Source organism: Rissa tridactyla, chromosome 29 (assembly GCF_028500815.1).
Source record: "Rissa tridactyla isolate bRisTri1 chromosome 29, bRisTri1.patW.cur.20221130, whole genome shotgun sequence".
In the NCBI taxonomy this organism is placed as follows: Eukaryota; Metazoa; Chordata; class Aves; order Charadriiformes; family Laridae; genus Rissa; species Rissa tridactyla.
The window spans coordinates 296741-315683 of NC_071494.1; the positions used below are offsets into that span (position 1 = coordinate 296741).

Below are 18943 nucleotides of genomic sequence, written 5' to 3' on the forward strand. Positions count from 1 at the left end.
GGGCAGCCCCCCCGCCCGCCCCGGCACTCACTGCTGTAAGAACCGCAGCACCAAAACCTTCAGGTCGTCCGAGGCGAAGTAGCTGCCCTAAATAAGGGGGGGACGACACACATATCGGTTACTCTTCAGGCAACAGCCAACCCCCCCCCCCCCACCAACCCCCCCCCTCGGCCCAGGCTGGGGGCACAGGGTCCTCCCCACCCCCGCCAAAACATCCCTACCTTGCAGGGGGGCAGCGTGGTGGGGGCCTCCACGTCGAAGGCGATGGGTGGAGGGAGCTCGTGGCCGTCCTGGGGGGGGCAAAAACAGATGGGGATTGGGGGGGGGGAGGGTGCAAATCTCTCCCACTCCCCCCAACCCGGGGCAGGGCCTGACACCCCCCCTCCTGCCCCCCCGGCAAAGCTGTGTCGCCCCCAGACCCCCAGAAAGGCTCAGTGTGTCCCCTCCCAGTCCCTTCCTGCCCCCAAGCAAGACTCAGTGGCCCCCCCAGAAAGGCTCAGTGTGGCCCCCCCAAACCCTTCCTGCCCCCCAGAAAGGCTCTGTCGTGCCCCCCAAGCCCTCTCCTGCCCCTAAACAAGACTCAGCGCCCCCCCCCCCAGCGAGGCTGTGTGTGCCCCCCAGCACCCCAAAAAAGCCTCAGTGTCCCCCCCAGGCCCAAAGCAAGGCTCGGTGACCCCCCCCCAAGCCCTCTCCTGCCCCCAAACAAGACTCGGCGCCCCCCCCGCCTCGCTCACCAGGCGCAGCAGCTTGGGGAATCGCTCTCTGACGGAGCTGCCGAGAGGGAGCAGAGTCAGTGTGGTGGCCGAGCCCCCTGCCGGGGCCAGGCCTTGCCCCCCCCCCTCCCCCCCACCCCGGGGACCCCTCCCCACCCTGGTTGCCCCCCCGTTTACTGCCCCCCCCTGGACCCACAGGGTGCCAGGGGATGGCCCTGCGGCTGCCTCCCCCCCGCCTCCCTGATGTGGCACCCTGGGGACCCAGTGCCACCCCCCCCCTCCCCAACCCCAGGGCTGCCCCTGCCCCTGGGGGGATCTCGGGCCGCATCTGAGGAACCGCGGGCCCCGTGGGCCAGCTCAGGACTTACCTGGCTTGTACTCACCTGGGTGCGGTTGCCCAGAGGAGAGGGGAAGGGGGAAGAGGACAAATCCCCACCGGTTCGTGGCACAAACCCTTGGCACGACCCGGCTGTTTTATAGCTGCGGAGCCCCTGCGTCGAGGGGTGTTGGGGGCGGGGGGAAACGGAGCGAGCAGCAAGGGGAAGGATAAAGCAGGGTTTTTTTTTTGCGGGGGGGGAACCCCTGGGCAGAGCCTCTTCTCCTTCGTGCCACTCCCCCCCGGCCCCGGGAGCCCGATTGGGCTGCAGGTACGGCCGCATCCGGAGCCGAGACCCTCGCCCGCGCTGGGGGCCGGCGTGGGCTCGCCCAGGGGTGCGGCGGGGGGGGGCCTGCCCGGAGCGAGCCCCGTGGGCCTGCGGCAGGCCTGTGGCTAGCGAAAGCCTCCCTGCGCCGGCCGCGTCTGGGCGGCGGCGTTTGGCCACTGCACGGCTGTGCCTGTCTTAGGTTGTTCCTCCCGTGAGGAATCTTACCCGTCTCTGGCTAGCCAGCCATCGTCGAGGGCCAAACGCGGGCGCGAGGGAGGGAGGGGGCAGCTCTGTAGAGTCTGGAGGGGGGGGACACACACCGGTGCCGTGTCCCGCATCCCCCGAAAGCCCGTGGAAGGGGCAGAGCGATGTCGGAAGCCCCGTCCTGCGCGGCAGAGGGGTGGGAGCGGCAGGCAGGGAGCGGGACGCTGCGGAGAAGAGGCTGCATACCCCAAGGGAGGAGGAGGAGGAAGAGGGGGGGGAGCAGCGAGGAAGAGGAGGAGGAGGGAGGAAGGAAGGAAGGAAGCAGGGCTCCGAGCAGCTGAAACGGATCGGCCGTCCTCCGGCAAACGGGCGATGGGCCCGTCTCCAGCCTCATGCCACGACCAGGGGCTGCCTGGGGCTGGGGGGGACACGGGGGTCTCCGGGCGCCGGCGAGCAGAAGGCACCGGGGAGGGGGTTTGTGTGGGTTTGGGGAAGTGGGGGGCGGGGGGGGGCGGCCTCTCTTCGTCCTGCCGGGTTGCCCCCCGCGGAGCAGGGGCGGCCCACGGGCCCCTGGGGCCGCCCCAGGGCTAACACTGACCTGATGTAGGTGGACTGGTCCCGGAAAGCGTCGCAAAGAGGGTTTCCATCGAGCCAAAGCTCCTCCAGTTTAAGCCCCTTCACCTTGTCCAGTTCCCGGTCGGATTTCAGCTGCATGGAGAGGCGGGGGGAAAGAGAGGGTGAGGGGACGGGGTGGGGGGGCATCATGGAAGGTGGGGGGGGGACACAAAACCAGGGTGGCACCCACCTCGTTGCGAGAAAGGTCGAGGATCTTGAGGCCGGCGGCTTTTTGCGCCAGCTCAGACAGGTCGTCCAGGCGGTAGAGCTTGTTGCTGCTCAGGTTGAGGGACTGGAGCTATGGGGAGATATCGGGGGGGGGGTGGACAGAAAGGGGGGGGTCAGGGGGCAAAGAGGGGGTTTGCGGAGGGGGACAGAGAGAGGGGGTTGGGGGGGAGATGGGGGGTTGGGGGGCGGGCAGAGAAAAGGGGTTTGGGGGAGAGACGGGGGGTTCGGGGCCGTGAGAGAGAGGGGTTGGGAGAGGAGGGGGATGGGGGGGACAGAAATGGAGGTTGGGGGGGACAGAGAGAGGGGTTGGGGGGGACAATGGGGGACAACAGAGAGGGGGGTTGGGCGGACAAGGAGCAGGGAACAAAGAAGGGGATTGGGGGGACGGAGAGGGGGGGACAAAGAAGGGAGTTGGGGACAGGGAAGGGGGACAGAGAGGGGGGTCAGGGGGACAGGGAGGGGGGACGGAGAGGGAATTGGGGCGACAGAGATGGGGGAGACAGAGAAGGGGGTCGGGGCACGACAGGGGGGAATGACAGAGGGGGGTTGGGGGGACAGAGAGGGAGATACAGATGGGGGTGGCGGAGACAGAGATAGCAGTTGTGGGGGGACAGGGGGATTGGGGACACGCAGATGGGTGTTGAGGCGGGGGACACAGAGCGGGGTGGGGGGCGCCCAGGGGTCCAGCTGCCGCGGCCGGCGCAGGGTCCCCCCCCTCACCTCGGGGATGTTGTCCTCGATGATGCGCAGCACCACCAGCATGCAGCTCCGCTGGTTCAGCACCACGTCGATGCTCTGCGACACCAAATCTTTGGGGGCGGGGGGGAAGAAAAAAAGATGGGGGTGAAACGCTGCCTTCCGCAGCCCCTTCTCGCCCCTCGCATCCCCGGGGCGGTGGTGAGCAGAGCTTACCCGGGTCGACGCGGAGGCTCTTGAGGTCCAACGCCCGCTGCGAACCGTCGTACCTCTTGCTCATGCAGAGCTGGGACGGGATGAGTAAGGTGAGAGCGGGTTCTGCCTTTCCCCTCGCCCCCCATCCCGCCCCCCCCCCGCCCCAATCCCACTCACCTTCAGTTGCTCAATCTCCTCCGGTTTCAGCTCGTTCTGCAGGGACTGAGGCGGAGCTGACGAGTTGATAATTATCACCACCTTATAATTATCCCTGTCGGTGATCTTCCGGGAGACCTGTTTGAGGGCGCTGGCGGTGGTGGCGTCCTCCACGTAGAACTGGGCCCGGTTGTGGTCGTAGTGAAACTGGAGAAAGGAAGGATTTAGGATCTGGGTAGCAGCTCCCGCGGAGCCAGAGCTTAGCCGAACTCCTGGGGCTTCCATGCCTCCCACCCCGGCCTGCCCCAACCTCCCCAAAATGGGAAACGACACAAAACCCAGGACCCCGCTCACCTCGACGGGGGTGAAGGGGACGCTGCAGAGGTTCTGGATGGAGCTCAGCAGCCAGGACTTGTCGTATTTCTTTCCGTAGGGGATCTAAGAGACCATTTGCCCAGCATCAGGGCACGGGCAGGGCTGGGAACGGCGCAGGGCTCCAACTGCCCGGCGGAGGAGCTGCCACAGCCCTGCCTGGGCCACGCGTGTCGCAGCTGGGCAGGATGCAGCTGCCTTCTGTGTACGGCTGGGTGGGGCGGGGGGAGAAGGGGGACGAGGGGGGAGAAGGGGGACGAGGGGGGAGAAGGGGGACGAGGGGGAAGAAGGGGGACGAGGGGGGAGAGGGGGGACGAGGGGGGAGAAGGGGGACGAGGGGGGAGAGGGGGGACGAGGGGGGAGAGGGGGGACGAGGGGGGAGAAGGGAATAGAGAAGGGGGACGAGGGGGTACCAAGGGAGGAAGAAAAGGGACAAGAGGGGACCAAGGGAGGGGAGAAGGGAGACGAGGCGGGATGAGAGCAGAAAAGAGAGAGAGAAAAAGAAAAGGAAGACGTGAAAGGGAAAAGGAAAAGACAGAACACAAAGGAGAAGGGAAACAAGAAAGGAGAAGGGAAAGGAGAAGGGAAAGCAGAAAGACCAGAGCTTCGAGCCCCTTCCAGTCCCTAAAGGAGCTCCAGGAAAGCTCGAGGTGGCGACTCTCGGTCAGGGAGAGGAGTGATAGAACAAGAAATAGTGGCTTTAAGGCAAAAAAGGATAGATTTAAATACGGGGGACATAAGAAGAAACTCTTTACAATACATTGCCCAAAAAGGTGGTAGATGCCCCATCCCTGGAAACATGCCAGAACAGGTCAGACGGGGCTTTGAGCGACTTGATCTCGTTGAAAATGTCCCTGCCCAACCCAAGGCGTTGGACTAAACGGCCTTTAAAGGTCCCTTCAACCCAAACCAGTCCATGATTCTATGGCAAAGCGGGTGACAACAGCCCCGGATCCCCGTCCCCGCGCCACCCGCCCCCACTCACGGTGATCTTGAACCAGTTCCTGCGCCCGCCGTCGCGACTGGTGCCGCCACTTCGCTCCGGGGTGGGAAGATCTCGTTTGACTGTGATGTGGATGTTGGTCGAGCGGTTGGGCCGCGGCCCGTAGGGCAAACTGGGAACAGCGAGGAGAGATTGGAGGGAGACTTGGACCCCCAAAGACCCCCCCCCCCCAGACCCTCCCGAAGACCCCCCAGCAGCCCCATGGGGCGCCCACACCCCTCCAACACTCACTATCGGCTGCGGGGCCCGTCGTGGGCCTCGCTCATGGGGACGTCACCGTCGTCCTCCTCCAGCCGGGCGCGGAGACCAGGGCCGCCGCGGCTCCGGGAACGATGGTTCATTTCGCTGTACATCTTTCCCCGGAACGGGCCGCGGCCTTTCTTCCTGCGGCCCGAGAAGCTTCGCCCGCCCACGCGGTCATCGTGCTCTACCGGGGCAGCACCGCCATCAGCCACCCACCACACCGACCCCCGGGGGGCTCCGGTCCCCGTCCCCAGCCCTGTGTCCCCTCAGGCCCCTCTCCCCGTCCCTCGTCTGCTCTCCCTGTCCCTCATCCCTTCTCACTTGCCCCCAGACCCCATCCCCTTTCCCCAGGTCCCTGTCCCCTCTCCCTGTCCTCCCTCCAAGGCCCCATCCTCTCTCTCCGGGATCCCACCCCCTTTCCCAAGTCCCTGTCCTCCCTCCAAAGCCCCATCCCCTCTCCCTGTCCCCTCTCTCCGGGCTCCCATCCCCTTTCCCAAGTCCCTGTTCCCTCCCTCTGTCCCCCATCCTTCTCCCTGGGCCCCCATGCTCTCTACCCTGCCCCTATCCCAACCCCATCCCCTCCCCTGATCCCCATTCCCCTCAGGCCCCTCTCCCTGGGCCCCTGTCCCCTCTCTCCAGTCCCCTCTCTCGGTCCCCTCTCCCTAGACCCCGGCCCCCATCCTCTCCCTGTCCCTTCTCCCCATGCCCCGTCCCCTCTTCCCGGTCCTCTGGCCCTTCTCCCCGGCCCCCATCCTCTCCCCCGGCCCGGGCCCTTCTCCCCGGACCCCGTCCTCTCCTCAGGCCCCCTCTCCAGGCCGCATTCCTCTCCCCGGTCCCCATCCCCTCAGGCCACTGTCCCTCTCCTTTCTCCCCAGGTCCCCGTCCCATCCTTCCCAGTTCCTTCTCCCGGCCCCTCTCCCCATCCCATATCCCCCGGGCCTCTCGCCCCGTCCCCTCTCCAGGCCCCATCTCCCCTCCAGGCCCGCGGCCCGGGCCCAACGCCGCCTCCAACCGCCCGGGCCTCTGCCGCTCCCCTCCCGGACCGGCCCCAGGGCTCCCCCGCCGCCGCCGGCCCCCTCCCAGACGGCTGCCCCGGCCCCGCTCACCGCTGTAACCCCCTTTCCCCTCCTCCGCCATCGCCGCCCTCCGCTCCCGGCCCCCGCGGCCTCCCCGCCGCGCCACGCCCCCCTAGCGTCACTTCCGCCCGGAGGTCACCACTTCCGCCCAGCGCATGCGCGCTCACTCTCCCTCCTCCCCCCCCTCCGCCGTGGCGCTGAGGTCGACGGTTCGAGTCCCGCCCCGGGAGGCAAAGGCAGCGCTGGGGGAAGGGGAATCACGGCTTTAATGGGCGGGGGGTGGGGGGCTGCAGCTCCCAGGGGCGTCCCGTAGTTCCCCTCTCGGGGATCCCACAGCTTTAACGGAGTCCATAGTCCCCTCCTCGCGGGGGTGCCCCAGCTTCAATGGAGGCTGCAGCGCCCCCCCCCCCCCCGCCAGGGGTCCCACAGCCCATCTTGGGGGGTTGGGGGGGATGGATACCAGCCTTAATGGGGCCCACAGCCCCCCCCCCCCCCCCCCCCGGAGATCCCACAGCTTTTACCGGGGGCCGCAGCCCCCCCCCCCCCGCCTTGGGGGTCTCAAGGCTTTACCAGGGGGGCTGTAGCCCCCCCAGGGCACGCTATGGGCTTTAATGGGGTCCACAGCATTCTCCCCACCCCCCCGGGGGGTTCCCCAGCTTTAACAGGGGCTGCAGCCCCCCCTAAAGGTCCCAGGGCACCCCCCCCAGGGGTCGCACAGCTTTAATGGGGTCCACAGCCCCCCCACCCCAGCTCCCCGAGGGTCCCACGGCTTTACCGGCAGGTCCACGGTCCGGGGAGGGGGCAGGGGGAGGTCTGGCAGAATTCCTGGCCCACCAGTGGGGGGGGTCCGCAGCCACCATGACCGGGCGGACATGGGGACCAGCCTCGGCATAGGCTGCAGGACCTGCTGGAGGGGACATGGGGTGTTGCCCCCCCACCCCACCCCACCCGGCGGGGACAAAGGGGGTCCCCAGGGGCACGTTGGGGTCCCTGGGGGGACAACAAGAGCGCCCCCGGAGGCACATTGGGGTCCCCAGGGGCATGGTGGGGTCCCTGGGGGGGGGGACAATGGGGTCCCCGGGGGCAGGTTGGGGTCCCCAGCAGACCCCTGCCCCGTCCCCACGTCAATGTCCGTCTCTGAGCCCCGCAGAGCACGGACCGAGTCCGTCTGTCCCTCGGTGGGACAATGAGGGGGAGACACACGAAGCGTGTGTGTGTGCAGGGGGGGACGACGACGACACAGGCACTCAGGCGAGGAAGACGACGAAGACGATGAAGAAGACGATGAGGATGAGGAAGATCTTGACCATCAGCCACCGGTTGGAGGTGACGGACTGGAAATACTTGAGGATCTCCCCGTGCGCCGCCTCCACGTTCAGCTGGGCGTCCTCCACGCTGGCGTCAATCCTGGGGAGGGAGGGGACAGTGAGGGGACACCGAGGGGACAGAAGGAGGCGGGGGGGGTGGGGGGGACACACAGAGAAAGTACCTCTGGATGGTCTCCTCCTGCTCCTTCACCATGTGGGCCAACTGCTGGAAGATGGAGCCCAGCTCCACGATGGTGGATTCGATGTTCTGCATCGTGTCCGCCCGGCTCTGGATGTAGGAATCCTGCGGGGACAGCGCGGGGGAGGTCGCTCTGTGTGTGTCCCCCCCCCGAAAGGTGGGGTTTGGGGGTCCCTTCCCCCAGTTTTATGCCCCCCCCTCCAAACCTGCTCGTCGATGAGCTGGAGCTGTTGGCTCGTCCGGGCGTCCATCTCGATGGCCACCGTCCCGGCGCGCTGGGGCTCGGTTTGCAGCATGGCCGAGCCGCCTGCGGGGACAGCAGGACACAGCTGGGGTGGGGGGGGGACGGACAGAGACACCCCCTCCCCATCTCCATCCCCCCAAATCCTGCCAAAGCCCCCTCCCCCGCGCCCCCCAAAAATCCCGGGGCTCACCCAAGTTGCTGGCAGCGAGGGGCAAAGCGGAGACGGGGGCGCGGGAGAAATGCTCACGGCGGCTCCGCTGCTGCTTCAGGTTCTGCGGGTGGGGGGGGGGAAAAGGGGGGGTTTAGGGGGATAAAAGTGGGAGTTGGGGGGCAAAAGTGGGGAGGCAAAGTTGGGGGGGGGCAGGGGGATAAAAATTCAGGGCCGGGGGGAAAAATGGAGGGGCAAAAATGAGGGGACAAAGGGTAAAAATGGGGGGGGGGGGCAGGGGATTGGTGGGAGGAAAATGGGGGTCGGAGTAAAAAAGGGGGGGTCACAAGGTTGGGGGGTAAAAATGGGGGAACAGGGGGTAAAAAGGGGGCGTTGGGGGGTAAAGATGGGGGAGGAAGGGGTAAAAATAGCAGGGCAGGGGATTGGGGGGGCAAAAATGGGGAGGAGGGGGTAAAAATGGGGGGGCAGAGGGTTGGTGGGGTAAAAAGGGGGGGCAGAGAAGTAAAAAATGGAGGAGTAGGTGTTGGGGGGGGTAATAACGGGGGTTCAGTGGGTAAAAATGGAGGGTGAGGGAGGTAATAATGGGGGGAGAGGGGGTGAGGGAGTTAAAAACGGGGGGCGGGGGGGGGGCAAAAATGATGGGGAGGGGAGTTGGGGGGAGGTAAAAATGGAGGGGGAGGACTCACCTCTGTCCGCACCTCCAACACGGATTTGAAGTCGTTGGACATGGAGGCCAGTTTGGACTGGGGAGGGAAGGAGAAGGGGGGGGTTCAGTCGGCGCTGGGGGGGGGGGGGGGGGTGTGTGTGTCTGTGTGTCCCCCCCCCCCGCCCCCCCCGCCGCCCCCGTCCCCACCTGCAGCGACACCACCACGGTGTTGGAGTGGGTCTGGACGTGGCGCCCGCTCTGGCCCCCCCGGGCCCGCACCATCTCCTGCAGCTGCGCGATCTGCTTGTTCAGGCTGTTGATGTCCTAAAGGGCAGGGAGGGGGGACACAAAATAACACGGGGGGGGGGGGCAGGGAAACCCCAAAAGTGTGTCGTCCCCCCCCCTAAAATCCTCCCCCCTCCGCCCCGCCGTCTCCCCCACCTGCTTGATGATATAAGTGAGCTCCTCGATCTCCACTGCTTTGTCGTCAAAGAGGGATTTCCGCTTGGCCACTGCCGGGGTGGGGGACACACACACACACGTCAGGGCACCCTCCTGTCCCCCCCCCGGCACCCTCCTGCCCCATCCCTCCCCCCCCCCCCACTCACAGATCGTCAGCTTTTCCAGCTTGGCGAAGGTGTTGCTGAGATCCTTCCCGATGCGCCTGCCAGGGGACAGGGGACACCTCAGACGTGGGGTGGCCCCGTCCGTGTCCCCCCCCCCCGCCCCCAACCCGGGGACCCCATCCCCTCCCCGTCCCCCCCCCGGAACCCTTCCATCCCCCTCCCGTCCCATCTGGAGACCCTGTCCCTGTTCCGTCCCCTCCCCATCCCTCCCAGGGACCCCTCTGTCCCTCTGCCATCCCATTTTGGGACCCTGTGCCCCCACCCCACGCATCTAGGGACCCCCCCACACCTTCCTGTCCCATCTGGGGGCCCTGTCCTCCCCCCCACCATGCCCAGAGACACCCCCTTGTCCCCCTCCTGTCCCATCTGGGGAGACTGTCCCCGTCCTGTCCCCCCCCACTGCGCCCAGGGATGGGTCCCTTGCAATGGGGACCCCTGTGTCCTGTCCCCCCCGGTGCCACCACTCCTGGGGACCCCGTTCTCCTCCCACCCCACCCCCCGCCTGGGGACCCCCCTTGTCCCCCTCCTGCACCCAGGGACCCCCCTCCCGCACCCAGGGACCCCCCTCCCGTGTCCCCCTCACATCCCACCATGCCCAGGGACCCTGTGTCCCCGCCTCCTCCTGTCCAAACTGGGCCCCCGTCTGGCACCTGGGGGTCCCCCCCCAGTGCCTGGGGGTCCCCTGGACACCCTCCCCCCCCCCTTACTTGGCCATGAGGCTGAACTCGCTGCGCTGCCGCCCGGCACCCGGGGCTGCTCTGCCCAGCTGCCCCCCATCCTGTGGGGGGGGAGGAAGGGGGGGGTCAGGCTGGGGGGGGACGGACAGGACCTCCGAGGGGGAATGAGGCCGGGGGGGGGGCCAGAGGGGGCACCCAGGTGGGGCAAAGGTGGGGGGGAGGCTGGAGAGGGGCAGGGGGCACCCCTTGCGGGGGGGGCAGGCAGGGGGTGGGTGAGGCCAGGGGAGCCCAGGGAGGAGGTGGGGGGGGACCCCCGGGGGGGGGGTGGGTGAGGCTGGGGGTGAGAGGGGGCAGGAAGTGACCCCTGGGGGGGGGGGGCAGAGGGGGGATGGAGGCAGCGGGGGGGCCCCCGAGGTGGGTGGCAGAAGGGAGGATGAGATTCCCTGGGGGGAACTGGGGGGGGTGTGTGTGTGTGTCCTAGGTCGGGGGGGTGGCGTGGGGGACCCCCGAGGAGGGGTGAGGCTGGGGCGGGGGGGCCCTGGAGGGGTGCAAAGAGGGGGACGAGGCCGGGGAAAGTCCCCCGGGGGGGGAAGGTGAGGTCTGGGGGGGGGGGGGGGCGGGCACAGCGGTGTCCCTATGTGTGTGTGTGTCCCCCCCCCCCTCCCCGGACACCCACCTGCCGGCCCTGCAGGGACTTGCAGGCGGAGAGGAACTCCTGGGTCCTATCGCGACACGACATGGTGGCGTCCGGGGGGGGCGGTAGCAGCGGGGGGGGCCCGGCGAGGGGCGGGGGGGGCAGCGGCGAAGGGCGGGGGGGACACGGCTTGTGTCTGGGGGGGCCCCAGGTAAACGCCCTGTTCCCGCTGCCTAGAGCCGTGCCGGCGCCGGGCGTTCATCGGGGCTCATCACCTGCGGCTGCGGGGGGGGGGGTCAGCGCCGGCCCGGGAACCCCCGCGCACCGGGACCCCCCCCCCACCGACAGCGGGGATCCCCTCCTCCGGCCACCGGGGACACCCTCCGGCCACCGGGAGCCCCCTACGGCCACCGGGGCGCCCGCACCGCCACCGAAAGCCACCCACAGACACCGGGGACCCCCCCTCCGCACACCGGCGGGACCCTCCACGGCCCTGGGACCCGTCCCCAGCTACCGGGGACACCCCTACGGTCAACGGAGACCCCCTCAATGGCCCACGGGAACCCCCCCCGGCCCCGAGGGCCCCCCTACGGCCCCAAGAGCCCCCCTACAACCACCGTGAGCCCCCGCCCCCACGGCCACCGGGGACCCCCCCTCCGACAGCGGGGACCCCTCACGACCCCGGGGCCTCCGGTGCCCGCGGGAACGGGGGTGCGGGGGGAGGTCCCGGAGGGGGAGTCCCTGGGGGAGCGCGGCCACGCGGTTCAGCCCCGCCCCCCCCCCCCCCCCGGGCCGTCGCGCGCTAACCGGGACTCGGGTCCGTCCGGGCGCCGCTACCGGGATCCACAGGCCGACGCGTGACGTCACTGCCACGTCGCTTCCTCCCGTGCCCCTCGTTCCTCCGGAAGTCCAACTCTATGGTCCGCCGGGAGACCGGAAGTCGCCCTCTGGGACGACCCTAGCGACTGGCCCCGCCCCTTAGCGACAGCCCCCGCCCCTAGAGACGGACTGGGAACTGAGCGGTTCCGCCCCCTAGCAACAGGCCCCGCCCCTAACGACAACCCGGCCATCGAGTGGTCCCGCCCCTAGCGGCAGACCCCGCCCCCATGCAACAGGCCCCGCCCCCTAAAATCAGCCCGGCCACTGGGCAGCTCCGCCCCTAGCGACAGACCCCGCCCCCTAGCAACAGCCCGGTCACTGAGCCCCCTACCCCTAGCAACAGGCCCCGCCCCTAGCAACCAGGACAGGCTCCACGCAACCAGCCCCTCCCCCTAACAACAAGCCCCTCCCCCTAGCAACCAGAGCACAACCTTGGCAACCGACCTTACCAACGGGGCCTACCCCCTCCAACCACCCCCTCTCTCTGCTCGGTGACGTCACCGTGACGCCACAGACTGACCTCACAGCCCCCCTCCCCAGGTCTAGACCCATCTCCAACACCCCCCTTCCCCCGGAGGGACCCAGGCGTCCGGGCAGAGCGAGGCAGAGCCGGGGGCAGTGTCAGCGGCCTTTATTGTCGGGGGGGGACGGTCGGGATGGTCCCATCGTCAGCGGGGGATCCCGGTGCAGCGGCCCCCGGTGGTCCCGGCGGTGGGTGGTCCCGGCGGCGGGTGGTCCCGGTGGGATGATGGCGGAGGAAGTGGGGGGAATCACTCCCGCTTCTTGTACTCCTCGAGGTTGGCGAGCACCCAGGCGGCCGGGCCCAGGCAGGAGACGAACATGGCGAGGAAGCCCACGACGCTCTCCTGCGGGCACAGCGCCGTCAGCCCCCGTTTCCTCCCGCCCCAAGGTCACCCGCCGCCCCCTGTTCCTTCCTTCCCACCCCCGAACTCCTCCGAGCCGGCCCCCCTCGGCGCTCACCCCGGGCCCCAGTGGCTGCTGCGGCGGCCCCGAGATGACGCCGCGCCGGGGCGGGCCAGGCCGAGCCGCGGAGCGCAGGAGGGAACCGGCGAGACGAGCGGCGAGCGGCATGTCGGCGGCGGAAGCGGAAATGCGCCTCACTTCCGGCAGAGGACGCCCCCCGCCCCTTTTACGTGCCAGCGCCGTCCTGGCTCCGCCCACGCAGAAAAGCCACACCCCCTACGCTCAAGCTCCGCCCCATATAAAGCCACGAGGCACCGCTAAACCACGCCCCCTTCGCACCCAGACTCCGCCCCCCGCCCTCAGGCCCCGCCCAGATGAGGCCCCGCCCGCACGACGAGGCCAAATCCCATTTTTATCCTTATTTATTTGTAACATACAAACAAAATCGCCGGTAAACGAAAGAAAAAGGGAGGGGCCTCGACTCCCGCGAGGCACCAAAAACAACCGAAACAGGCAAAAACCCCCTTCCAGCCCCAAAACCAACCCACTCCCCTCCCCCCCAGCGCTCTCCCCCCCCAAGACAGGGGACAGGGGGGCTCCTGCGTTCTGTGGGGTGCGCGGGGGCTCCCTGAGAGCAGGCGGTTGGTTTTGGGGTGAAAGCTTGGGGTTTTGGGGGCGGTGGGGGAGGGGCTCAGCGGCAGCACCCCCCGCAGGGCCCCCCCCCGGGGTGGGGGAGGGGGTGGCTCTCCCCGAACTTGGTCCGGCGGCTGAGGATCTCGTAGGAGGAATCGTCCCCGCAGCAGCCGGAGACGCTGGGGGAGGCGGCGTCCACCTCGAACCTGGGGGGGTGATGACATCATCATGACCTCACCACCCCCCACCCCACATCACCCTGACAACCCCCCCTCCCCGCATCGCCTCAACCCCGCCCTTGTGGCACCCTGGCCCCCCCTACTGTGTCACACCCCCCCAATGTCACACCCCCCTCCCCCCCCAGTCACCCTCCCTGGCTGGTGAGGATGGGGAAGGGGGGGGGGAAACATCCAAAAAATGGTAAAAACACCCTAAAAAGCGTCTGGGAAAGTGTTAAAAAAAAAAAAAAGAGAAAAACACACAGAAAAACAGTGTTAAAAGTCTAAAATTGCCCGGAAAATTGGTTGAAAGAGGCAGAAAAGGGATAAAAAAAAACCCAACCCAGAAAAAAGGGTTAAAAAAAACAAATAGAAAAGGGATTAAGAAAAAAAAACCACACTAAAAATACCTGGGAAATGGGTTAAAACACCTGAGGAAGGGATAAAAAGTAAACAAAATGCCCTGAAATAGGGGGCAAAACAGTCAAAACACCCCGAAAAGGGATAAAACACCCAGAAAAGGGATTAAAAAAACCCCACCAACTGCAAAAACACAGAAAAGGCATCAAAAAACTCTAAAAACATCCGGAAAAAGGGTTAAAATACCTGGGGAAGCAGTAAAAAAAAAATCCCAAACACCTGGAAAATGGGGTTATGAGTGTAAAAGCGCTCACAAAATGCATTTAAAAAGACAGAAAAGGGATAAAACCACCCAGAAAAAAGGATTAAAAAAAAAATAATCCCCAACGACAAACACAAAAGGGATTAAAAGAAACCCTAAAAACTGTCAGAAAAAAAATGTGGGAAAGGGGGGTTGGAACTAAACACCCTGAAAATGTGGTTAAAAGTCTAAAGACGCGAAGAAAAGGGATAAAAACACCTAGAAAATGAAGTTAAAAGTCTAAAAATGCTCAGAAAATGGATTTAGAAACCTAGGAAGGGGATGAAGAAAAACAGAAAAAAGGTTAAAAAGCCCCCAGGAAAGGTGCAAAGACCCCAGAAAATGGGTTAAAAACCCTGGGAAAGGGGAAAAAACCTCTGGAAAATCATTAGAAAACCTCAGAAAAGGAGCAACCCCCCCTAAAATGGGTTCAAAGCCCCTGGAAAAGGGCAAAACTCCTCAGAAAATGGGTTAAAAAAACCCACAAGAGAAAATGGGCGAAATGCCTTGGAAAAATGGGTTAAAAACCCTGGAAAAGGGGCAAAACCCCTCAGAAAATTTTGAACCCAGAAAAGATTCAAACCTCCTGAAAAATGGGTTAAAAAACTCTGTAAACAGGCAAAACTCCTGGAAAACGGGTTAAAAAGCCCCAGAATCGGTTCAAAACCCCTGGAAAATAAGTTAAAACCCTTGCAAAAGGGGAAAAAAACCTTGGAAAAGGGGTTAAACTCCAAAAATGGGAAAAACTCCTAGAAAATGGGTTAAAAAGACCGAGAATCGGCTCAAAACCCTTGGAAAATGTGTTCAAAACCCTGAAAAAAGGGGCAAAACCCCTTAAGAAAAGGGGTTAAAAAAGCCCGGAAAAGGGGGAAAACCTTTCAGAAAATGGGTTAAAAAACCCTGGGAAAAGGGCAAAACCTTCTGGAAACTGGGTTGAAACCCCCCGGAAATGGGTCTGTGTCTCCCTCTCTCTCTCGCTCGCTGTCCCCCCCTGCCCCCGGGCCCTGGCGCCGAGGGGGGGGGACCCGAGCACCCACCTCTCTCGGCTGCCCCTGCCCCTCCTGCCCGCGGCGCCCGGCCCCGGCACGTTGCCAGCGCACTGAAAAGACAGTCGTGCGAACAACGTGTTACAGTCAGACAAACCCCCCCCTTCCCCCCCACCCCCCCCCATCAGGGAAAAAAACGGGGTAAAACCAAGCAAATTTGGGTCTTTTGGTTTTGGTTTGGTTTTTTTTAACTCTTACTGGAGCGCTTCTCGGAAGAACTGGTAGGCGCCGTGGTTGTGTTTAAACACCGTCAGCATCACCTTCTTCATCTGCGTGCTGGGGAGGGGGGAACACGGAGGATGGGGGAGGGGGGGTGCGGGGAGCTCAGCCAGGGGTGCTCAGCCCCAAAACCGCCTGTTTTTACCCTAAAAAAAGCATTGGTTGTCACCTGTTGGCCACCAGCTGGAGGATCTGTAGGAGGAACTTGCCCAGCCCTCGCCGCCGCACTCTGCTCTCCAGCTGCACCTCGTAGCTGTGGGGATAAATCACCCCCCAGAGGAGTGTTATAGAGGGAGAAAGACCCATTTTGGTTTTTTTTTTTACCCCATTTTGGGGGGTACCCACCAGTAGAGAACCTCGTCGCCGCACTCTACGTCGAAGCGGAAGTGGGAGAAGGCGACGGGGCCAGTGGGCTCGCGGGCGATGAGGTACCAGGCCCGGTCGTCCCGCAGCTCCTCCCGCTTCTCCCGCTCCTTCCATCCCCACTCGCTCTGCTCATACCTGCCCGGTTTGGGGTGAAAAATAAGGATTTTGGGTCAAAATCCACCGGTGACGGGGGGAAAAAATCCCCACAAGGATTCGGGCAAAAAAAAAAAAAAATCACCAAATCCCAGTGATTTGGGAGGCTAAAATACCCAAACCCCAACATTTTGAGGGCAAAAAAGACCTCAAACCCTGCCAGTCCGGGGGTTAAAAAAAAACCAACCCATACTCCAACAGTTTGGGGGGACAAAAAAAGAAGAAAAACCCAAACACCAACAATGATTTGGGGGCAAAAAAACCCCACCGAACAATTTTGGGGGACACCCCCCCCCAAAAAAAATTTCAGGGGAGCAAAAAACCCTACACACAATTTTTAGAACGCAAAAAACACCCCCAACAATTCCGTGGGTGCAAAAAACCACCCACCCACCCCCAACTTCAGGAGCGCACACACATATCACACACACACCCCCAATTTTGGGAGTAAAAAAAATCCCCCCAACAATTCCAGGGGCAGAAGAAAAAAAAATCCAACAATTCCAGGAGCACAAAACCCCAACAATTCTGGGTGCTGCCGAGCAATATTTCCGCCCCCGGATGCCGGCGAGGGGCTGTGCCAGCCGACGTCCCCCCCGTGGTGCCGGTTGTGCTGCGCTGGGCGGTGTCGCGCGACTCACAGCGTCTGCATGTTGGCCTTGGTGAGGTCGAAGGCCCACTCGAGGGTGGCGGGCTCCAGCCCGGAGACGCGTTTGCACTCGATGGAGACGTTCAAACTGCGGGAGATGCCGGGAGGGAAACGGCGTCGGCAGCGGGAATAACGCCAGCGGCGCCGGGAATGGCCTCAGTGACACCGCGACGGGCAACACTCACCCGTTCCGGTCGTATTTCTTGAAAACCGGGAAAGCTTCAAGGGGATCTTCAAGCTGGAAGAAATTAAACAGCACCCCGGGGAAAAAAAAAAACCAAAAAAAAAAACCAAAACAAAAACAAGGGGGGAAGTTTCGCTCCCACCCACCAGGCCCTGCTCTGCGGCAGGGGAGGGTTTTTCACCGACTCCGTGTGTTTTTAGCCCGTTTTTTGAGGGGGACACTCACTTTGTTGGCGGCTTCCACCTTGGCGCAGACGGCGTCCATGGCCGCTCGCTCCTCCAGGCGCTTTTGCTTCTTCTCCTTGGCTTTGCTCGATTTCCTCTGCGGCGAGAAGCAGCGAAAAAAAGGGAATTTTCATTAAATCTGGGTTATTTTGACAAATAACAAAGCTCTGCCTGCCAACAGCAAAAAAGTTTTGCCCAGAAGTTAATAATAATTAATAAGGTAACTAATAAAGTGAGGAGCGGGGTTTGCACAAGTCCTTGCAAAAAAGTGTTTTGGGGGTAAAAACCAGTGTTTTGATGAGCGCACAGGGGTGTGTTGAACCCTCCCAGTCACTGCGGGAGACAGAAAGCTTTCCTGCATCCTGCTCCCAGGGCTCATTACTGCTGGGGTAATTAAATTAGTAGGGTTTTGCCCCAGAATCTTTGGTGTTTTAATGAAGCTGGTGCTTGTTAGACATGCTGGGATGGGGAGGTGGTGCTGAGCAGCATCCACTTAAAGTTATCGCTTTTAAGTGTTTCTTTCTCTTTACGAGTCCACCACCACAAATCCCCCAAGTGTGGGTGATTTTACCCCAAAATGAAGGAGGGGAGCCCCATAATCCTACTGGGATCCCTCCAAATCCCCATCAAAGCCCAAAGACCCGCAGGGTGCTGAAGGGGATCTGGGGATTCCTGAGCTTCAGCTCCAACAAAACTAAGTTAAAAACATTCAAAAGTGAGTATTTCACAGGAAAAACACTGATGCACACGGTTTGTGGAGGGAGACAGGGTGAGCCTCCCCCAAAAATATAGCTGTTGGTGTTTTGTGGGGAAATTAAGGTATTTTTGGAGTTGGAGCAGCGTTTTTTCTCCCACCACCTGCTGCTGGCCGGGATGCGGACACTAAAATTTCCAGTTTTGGCTCATTTTAGGGAGAAAACTGCCAGTTTCCTGGCGGTTGGGGTCCGTGGTTAGACAGGAGGTGGGGTGAGATCTTTGGGGTCTCTCAATGTCCCCACAACTCCCCCCCAGTAGGGACCCCCAAACCCTTTGGGACCTCTGAATGCACCATACTGCACCCCACAGCCCCCCCCGAACCCTAAACACCCAACTCAGAAACTCACCAGTTCCCCTAAACAGCCCCAAATTCCTCCTCAAACTCCCTCAGAGACATCCCCACCCCACCACCATCTCTCTCCAGCCCCTCAGAGGGTTCCACATTTCCTGACGGGAACCCCAAATCCCCACAAAAAGTCCCAAAACTCCTCACAGGAGCCCAAAGTCTCCTCGAAGGAGCCCCGAAGCTCCTCAGAGGGCCCTAAGTCTCCTCACAGGAGCCCCTAAAACACACAAAAGGTCCCAAATTTTCTCACAAGAGCCTCCAGTCCCCGTGAAAAGTCCCAAATCTCCTCATAGAAGTTCCTAATACTCTCAGAAGGCCCCAAGTCTCCTCACAGGAGCCCCCAGTTCCCTTATAAAGCTCCAAGCATCTTCACAGGAGCTCCAAATGTCCTCAGATGGCCCCAAATCCCAACAAAAGGTTGCAAGCCTCCTCAAAGGAGCCCCCAAACCCTCGAAGTGTCCCAACCCCCCTAGTAGAAGCCCCTTATCTCCTCATAGGAACCCCAAATCCCCTCGGAGGGTCCCAACTCCCCCAGTAGAAGCCCCTTATCTTTTCATAGGAGCCCCCAATCCCCTCGGAGGGTCCCAAACTCCCCTCGTAGAAACTCCTTACGTCCTCACAGGAGCCCCCAATCCCCTCGGAGGGTCCCAAATCCCCTCGTAGAGGCCTATCTCTTCAGAGGAGCCCCCATTCCCCTCGGAGGGTTCTAAGCCCACTCATAGAGGCCCCATATCGTCTCAAACTCCTCGGAGGGTCACAAATCCCCTCATAGGAGCCCCCCCGCCCATCCTCTCAGATGGCCCCAAAACGCCTCAAAGGCCCCGCCCGACCCGGTCAGGCCAGGCCCCACTCACCCCCATGGCGGCGGCGAGCGCGGCCGCGGCGGCTCCTCACGGCGCGGGGGCGCGGAGGGGACTGAGGGGGCGCGCGCGGGAGCGCGCCCTATATATAGTGGGGGGGGGAGGAGCGCGAGGCGCGCGAGCCTGCAGCCGGGCAGCGCCACTGCGCCTGCGCGGATGGGAGGGGGCGGAGAGCGCG

At 63.4% G+C, this 18943-nt stretch overlaps 3 protein-coding genes and 1 long non-coding RNA gene across 7 annotated transcripts; all 4 read right to left on the reverse strand.

The window, feature by feature from the left end:
- Positions 1 to 11: 11 nt before the first annotated feature.
- Positions 12 to 6257, reverse strand: NXF1 (nuclear RNA export factor 1). Of its 3 annotated transcripts, XM_054183979.1 has the most exons (12): positions 6176 to 6257; positions 5058 to 5253; positions 4809 to 4938; positions 3806 to 3889; positions 3473 to 3658; positions 3317 to 3386; positions 3125 to 3213; positions 2367 to 2474; positions 2160 to 2269; positions 735 to 771; positions 222 to 290; positions 12 to 87 (listed from the first exon to the last, which is right to left on the reverse strand). In XM_054183979.1, the coding sequence occupies exons 1-12, from the start codon at positions 6204 to 6206 to the stop codon at positions 28 to 30; spliced, it is 1170 nt and encodes a 389-aa protein (XP_054039954.1). In that variant the 5' UTR covers positions 6207 to 6257; the 3' UTR covers positions 12 to 27. The 3 variants fall into 3 exon arrangements, with proteins under 3 accessions (XP_054039954.1, XP_054039953.1, XP_054039955.1); XM_054183980.1 differs by lacking the exons at positions 12 to 87; positions 222 to 290; positions 735 to 771 and adding an exon at positions 977 to 1656; XM_054183978.1 differs by lacking the exons at positions 12 to 87; positions 222 to 290; positions 735 to 771 and having other exon boundaries at positions 974 to 2269.
- A 125-nt stretch (positions 6258 to 6382) lies between these two features.
- On the reverse strand, positions 6383 to 11602 carry STX5 (syntaxin 5). Its single transcript, XM_054183988.1, is given in 12 exon segments — positions 6383 to 7552; positions 7635 to 7756; positions 7858 to 7958; positions 8086 to 8167; positions 8751 to 8807; positions 8918 to 9034; positions 9152 to 9222; positions 9319 to 9374; positions 10044 to 10114; positions 10690 to 10804; positions 10806 to 10928; positions 11455 to 11602. Coding segments are annotated over 11 exon segments (1056 nt in total). The 5' UTR covers positions 10910 to 10928; positions 11455 to 11602; the 3' UTR covers positions 6383 to 7392.
- A 540-nt stretch (positions 11603 to 12142) lies between these two features.
- LOC128901811 (uncharacterized) lies at positions 12143 to 12713 on the reverse strand. The gene is made up of 2 exons (XR_008463526.1): positions 12508 to 12713; positions 12143 to 12392 (listed from the first exon to the last, which is right to left on the reverse strand). It is a non-coding gene; the product is annotated as an uncharacterized LOC128901811 (long non-coding RNA).
- A 293-nt stretch (positions 12714 to 13006) lies between these two features.
- NAA40 (N-alpha-acetyltransferase 40, NatD catalytic subunit) lies at positions 13007 to 18904 on the reverse strand. 2 transcript variants are annotated; one of them, XM_054183983.1, is made up of 8 exons: positions 18760 to 18904; positions 16805 to 16900; positions 16581 to 16633; positions 16388 to 16483; positions 15573 to 15728; positions 15397 to 15480; positions 15207 to 15284; positions 13007 to 13289 (listed from the first exon to the last, which is right to left on the reverse strand). In XM_054183983.1, the coding sequence occupies exons 1-8, from the start codon at positions 18763 to 18765 to the stop codon at positions 13142 to 13144; spliced, it is 717 nt and encodes a 238-aa protein (XP_054039958.1). In that variant the 5' UTR covers positions 18766 to 18904; the 3' UTR covers positions 13007 to 13141. The 2 variants fall into 2 exon arrangements, with proteins under 2 accessions (XP_054039958.1, XP_054039959.1); XM_054183984.1 differs by lacking the exon at positions 15207 to 15284.
- Positions 18905 to 18943: the final 39 nt, after the last annotated feature.